The 5,755-nt window shown below is 58.6% G+C and overlaps 1 protein-coding gene across 2 annotated transcripts; it reads right to left on the reverse strand.

The window, feature by feature from the left end:
* Positions 1-273: 273 nt before the first annotated feature.
* On the reverse strand, positions 274-5,306 carry LOC117869770 (kinesin-like protein KIF21B). 2 transcript variants are annotated; one of them, XM_034756861.1, is made up of 6 exons: positions 5,162-5,306; positions 4,837-5,031; positions 2,384-2,485; positions 1,851-2,016; positions 1,331-1,390; positions 278-380 (listed from the first exon to the last, which is right to left on the reverse strand). In XM_034756861.1, exons 1-6 carry the CDS (start codon positions 5,285-5,287, stop codon positions 358-360), a joined length of 672 nt encoding a protein of 223 aa, XP_034612752.1. In that variant the 5' UTR covers positions 5,288-5,306; the 3' UTR covers positions 278-357. The 2 variants fall into 2 exon arrangements, with proteins under 2 accessions (XP_034612753.1, XP_034612752.1); XM_034756862.1 differs by lacking the exon at positions 2,384-2,485 and having other exon boundaries at positions 274-380.
* Between the last annotated feature and the right edge of the window lie 449 nt (positions 5,307-5,755).

A 5,755-nucleotide genomic window follows, 5' to 3' on the forward strand; every position in this document is an offset into this window, starting at 1 on the left:
TATTTGCTCCCAGAGGAGGGCTAGACAGCACCAGGGCACCTTGCCTGGATTCAGGGAAGCCCAGTACAGCTCAATGATGTGGCATTTAGGGGTTTAAAGTGGGCTCTACGACTCAAGGAGCCATTTATAGGGCCAAAGTAACACGCCAGGCACGGCCAGGAGACCAGACCCCGGGCTATTTCAGTTCCAGACCCAAGACATTCTGCCCATGGAGAAGACTCCCGCCAAGGGCCACCGCCCAGCCGTGAGCACAAAGGGGTACAATGGACCAAAGATCCCACATCTGGACGTTAAATGGCCCTGTCTGTGGCTGTGAACTGACCTTGAACTTGAAGTCGTCCTGGCTGGCCGAGCCCTTCATGGTGAAAGACTGGGAGAAGCTGTAGGAAACAAAGAGTTAAATGGCCGACCCACTTTAAGGCTTAACTTAAAGCTAAAGGAAGAAACCACTGCCCATCACCTCCACCCCATAACACCCTATCACCAGCCCTGTGTGACGAACTGGGACTGTTCTTACTGTGGGTTTTGAATGCTGACAGGGGAGTGTGGCTAGGACAGTCTGCATTGGGGGATGGGAGACTGACCACCAGAGAATACCTGAGCATGTAACATGAGAACCCAGGAAGGGGTTAGAGGCCAGGCAACACCTTTGCCCGGGAAACTGAACAAAGGCTGTGGGAGGGGTCGCTGAAGGCAGAGTTACGGGAGCTGGCTAGTGACATAGCTGGGAGGCAGATGGGGCTCTGACCTCCCAGGGGGGCTAGGGTGCCTGGGGACCCCAAGAGGGACCTAACTAAGGGGGTCCTATTGTCTGCGCCTGCAAGACCTGTCTTGGACTGTATTCCTGTCGTCTAAATAAACCTGCTTTACTGACTAGCTGAGAGTCATGGTGGATCGCAGGAAGCCGGGGGTGCAGGACCTGGTGTCTCCCCACTCTCTGTGACACCCTGCTACGGTTCCTCCTCCCATTCCCCAAGATACAGCCCATCCCCCGGTCCCTTCCGGGGCCCTCTTCCCTCCCAGCTCCATCTTGCCCCTGGCCCTCAAGAGGAACGATTACTGGGACAGTTCTGTACAGCCCCTGCACGCCTGGGTTTGAGCATGGCCAGTCATCGCGTGTGGGTAGCCTGTGCACCGTCGGGTCACACGTAGGAGCTCTGAGGGGCTGGAGCATGCTCGGTGCAGACAGAACCTGGAGAATTTAGCTGCCAAGCTCTAACGGGTCTACCTTGCCAATGAGTGCCACAGAGATGCGCCCCCCTCCCTCCATAGATCCCGCCGCTCAGGGGCGCACGAGGCTGGGACACTGCACGCTCCCTGGTGCGCTTACCTCCCCTCCGAGGCCAGCTGAACTCCGAGATCTCCTCGTCCGTGCTGGCGTAGCCGTTCTCTGCACAAGGAACAGCCGACAAGGGTGCGTCAACGCGACAGAGGGTGGGAGGGCACCGCACTGGGCCGGTCCGATCAGAGCCAGCCAGCAGGCGGTCGCCAATCAGCGTGTGGTCCTTTAGGTCCTTGGGACCTCCCCAGACCACTGCTATCATTAACTCCTTGCCACTAAAGCGCCATCAGTGCATCCTCACGGCTGGACAGGCCGTGACCATGTGGGCTGATACGTCTGGATGAAGCGCGCCTATCACTCCTGCCCACAGAGTCAGAGCAATGCCAAGAGCCCTGGGGTGGGCTCCATCTGTCCCAATGGGCAGACGTGCCATCTGTAGGGGCAGGGAAACACCCCAAGCCTTCCCAGCTGCTGCCAGCCCCAGGCCCCACATCAGCGCTGCCGGCTGCTTTGCCAGCCAATGCCCAGTACTCACGGGGGTCCCAGGAGGGAAGAGCCCAGCACCCACCTTGCTGCACATTGTAGATGAGCGCCTGCAGCTCGGGGTGGGACTCCGCTTTCTCCCGCAGGGCATCCAGGATCACATGGTTCTGGGAGGAGCTGGTCACATCCGTTTGTCTCAGGCGCCCTTCCAGCAGGCGAATCTGGGCTTCTTTCTGAGCCACCTGCAGCCCCTGTTTGGCGGGAGCAGGAGGTTACCTTCCGTCCAGCACACAGGACGGGCCAGTGGGTGGGACGGGGAATCAGCTCCTGGCTTCAATCCCTGTCCCTGGGCACAGATGCAGGTTCCACACCAGCCTCACTCAGCTGCTGCTTGTAACCCATTCCCCTCCCTGGGTCCAGCAGCACACAGGCCAGGCCAGCCTCTCAGTCTCCCTCACCCACGCACAAAGGATGCCCCAGGCGCAGCCAAATAGCCCTGGCTCCAAACCTGACCTGCAGCAATTGTGATCCAACCCCAACAGGGGGCCTCCTGGGATCCCATGTTCTGCGACCCACCCCCCAGGAGCTGCACCCCCACTTGAAGGCCCTTTGTCTGACCTTATCGATGGATACCTTGAGGAAGTTGTCCAGCAGGAGGCGCGCCTCGGCCAAGGAGCAGGAGCTGATCACCACGGAGGTGTCGGTGGAGTCCAGCTCCTCCTACGGTGCAAGAGAGACCCCGAGGGAGGGGAATTAGAACGGCGCTGAGGGCGGTGAAGGGCAGAAAGCAGAGGGCCAGCAGAGACACCAGCGCCACGGAACCAGGGGGGTTTCCTTGACTGGCTGACGCCGGCAGGGACGCAGGTGCTCTGCGAGCAGGCGGCGGGGAAGACGACTTGCATGCCAATACTGTGCATGAGCACTCGCACTGGATGTGTGCCTGGAACCAGGCCCCTGATTGGGCCATCTATGGGGACTGAACCACACACCTGCGGATTTAAAGAAGAGGAGCTTCTACCGCCTGGACGGCAGGAGCTGCTCGCTAGCCAGGTGACCAGAGCAGACCAAGGGCAGGTTTACACTGGGAACTTATACCAGCATAGCTATGTCTCTCCAGGGTGTGAAAATCCTCCACCCCCATCCCGGAGAGTGTAGCTCTGCCAACCGAACTAAACAGCCACCTCCTTGGGAGGTGGATTACCTACTCCAACGGGGAGCGTCTACACCTAAAGCCTTGCAGCTGTAGCAGATTAAGCGTAGACATAAACTAAAAACCTGTTTACAACCTCCAGCTGCTAGGAGGGGAGCAGAGAGCTACACTGTGCTGAACCTGGGTCAGACCCCCCATGTCATTAACGGTGCGTCCACACAGCAAAGAAAAACCCACAGCAGCGAGCCTCTGGCCAAAGGATTCGGGCTTGCACTACGGGGCTAAAAGTAGCAGTGTAGACATTCCCGCTCATGGGCTCCAAGGCCCTCCAGAGCCCAGGCTCCAGCCCTTGTGTGAATGTCTACACTCTTCGTTTTAGCCCCGTAGCCCTGCGAGCCAAGGCAATGGATCCAGGCTCTGAGACTTGTGCTGTGGGGTTTTCCTTGGAGCACAGACACCCGACAGGTGCCAGGGAGAAAGGCCTCGTTATTAGGCTATTGTTTCTCTGTGGAAATATCTGATTAAACAAAAATTTCCTTTTTGGTCAAAATCCCACCCTCCCTTTACAAAAATTTGACATCAGAAAAGAGACTCAATGTTTGACAACAGCTTTCAGCACAAGTTTGCGGTTTCAGAAAAGGGAAACTCTTTCCCAAGACCCCCAATTTTTTTGCCTTAAACCATCAAAACTGATTTTCAAAAACCACAAAAATTCCAGTTTCTCAGGGGGTGGGGCGGCGGGGGGGGGGTGGGGGAGGAGAAACTGATTTTTTCTTCCCCCTGGAAATTTCAAAAGAAAAACTAAAAGGGTTTGAGATTTCCTATAAAAGCAAACAGCATCTTCAACCCTCTCTCATGGCTACACCTGGAGTTGGCTCTGAATACCGGGCTGCCCCCCATGCTTGGCTTCGGTCTAGCCTACAGGAACGCCACTGTGGAACTGGGCTGGGTCGAGGCAGTTTCTCACAGGAGGTTCTGTTGCCGTGTACGCAGCGAATGGAGAAAGCCCATGTTCTAAGCATGTTTGGAGCCGGGCGGCGACCCAGGCTGGAGCCTGGTGCTGACATGGGTTTTTCTGTGCACACAGACAGGATTGAGCATGGCTAGACCACGCCTTGCCCGCAGCACTGGATACACCATGGGTACATTTGTCCCATGGTACGGACAGGGCTTCCACTGACTCCAGCATGTGCAGAACTCCCATCAGGGCTGTTGGGCCTAGCAGCTGGTGGTGGACATCATGCTCTCCGCAGCCGTCCCTTCCACAAATAAACCATCCAGCACCGATGGAGACCCTGGTGGACCAACATATAAGGGGCTTCCTAAATCCTGGCCCCGACCTTGCAGACCGTGCAGCGGAAGAGGGCTGATTCTTGGCCTCTGCTGGTCCAAGCCAAGCCACAGCCATGTCCGTTAGCCTAGTGCCCATGGGCCTACGGCAGCCTATCGCACCAGCCCCGTGAGTGCTCAGGCACCTGCTAAACTGGGCCTTATACAGCCGTCATCAGCAAACAAGCAGAGAAAGCAGCCAGACTGCAACAGCTGCTCTGTGACGTTTCTGTAGGGAGGGGGCGAGCTCTGGGGGCTAAGAGCAGGGAGCCAGCTCGGCCCTGACTCCCTGTGTGACCCACGACAGATCGTTTCAGCCCAGAAGTTGGAGCTTAGAAAGCAAGAGGACCCTGCAAACCTGCCTCCCGCACCCCTTAGGTTTAAACTGCCTAGAGGAAGAGTCCAGCCAGCCAGCCTCCTGCTCACGCCCAGTCCCCACCCCAACTATCAACCAGCCCCCAGAGCACCCCCTTTCCCTTACAGCATACAATGCCCTGGGGTGATCTCCCCCGCTCCCCCTCCCGTGAGACCAACTCCCCATATACAGACCCCCTGCACCTCGCCCCCGCCCGCAGGCCCCCTCCCCCGGCACCTTGGTCTCCTCCAGCTGCATGATGGTGGCCTGGCAGTCGGCAATACTGTCGTTGATGTAGTCCATGTTGGCTGTCAGCACCTCGATCTCCTCGTTCAGCTCCTGCAGGCCCTTCTGCTCCTCCGGGCTCTCCGCCTGAAGCTTTCCCCTCTTCCCCTGCAGTGCCTCCTGCAGCAGCGCCAGCTCCTCGCGTTTCTGGGGGGCGGGTGGGAAGGAAACGCCTCAGCCGGCGCTGTCCAGGTGCCAGCAGCCTCCCAGCACTCCTGGCCCTCGGTCATGCTCAGACCACCCAATCCCCACCAGGGCACTGCCCCCCACACCTCACCTTGCTCAGCCGCTCCATGTCCGCCTCCAGGTTGACGATGGTCATCTTCTGCATGACAACGTCAAAGATGCGCCGCTCCAGCGACTGCCACTTGAGCCGGGCCGCCTTGCTGAAGGTCTGGCTCATCCCCTTCTTTGGGAACTTCTTCCTGCAGTGGGATGGGACATGGTCGGGGGCTTCCACCAGGCGGGCACTCGGCCATCACGCCCACTAGTGCTCAGGACAGAGGGGCATTTACACATCAGGTCTGCCTCCAGCCAATGTGGAGAGTCTCACGTGTCAAACCACATGGCAGAGTTGCCCACGATGATAGAGCGATCGTTTCCCGTGTTCCCACAGAACTCCGCTCCCATCTAACACCCAGGAGCCCGGGGCCTGAGGGCCAAGCAGGGAACGAGGCCGCGGGGGACACGGATTCGGAAGCACTGGTCTGACCCGGAGGGCGAAGGGTCTCCCAGGAAGTGGTCGATTTTCCGGTTCCACTGGCGCACGATGCTGGAGACCGAGTGAGAGCCGGACTCCGGTTCTGAGGAGGTGGTGCTGGCGGACACTGCCGCACCCGAGTCCAGCATGGCTGGCTTCTGACTCAGCCTC

The sequence above is a fragment of the Trachemys scripta genome, chromosome 24 (assembly GCF_013100865.1).
Source record: "Trachemys scripta elegans isolate TJP31775 chromosome 24, CAS_Tse_1.0, whole genome shotgun sequence".
Taxonomy (NCBI): domain Eukaryota; kingdom Metazoa; phylum Chordata; order Testudines; family Emydidae; genus Trachemys; species Trachemys scripta.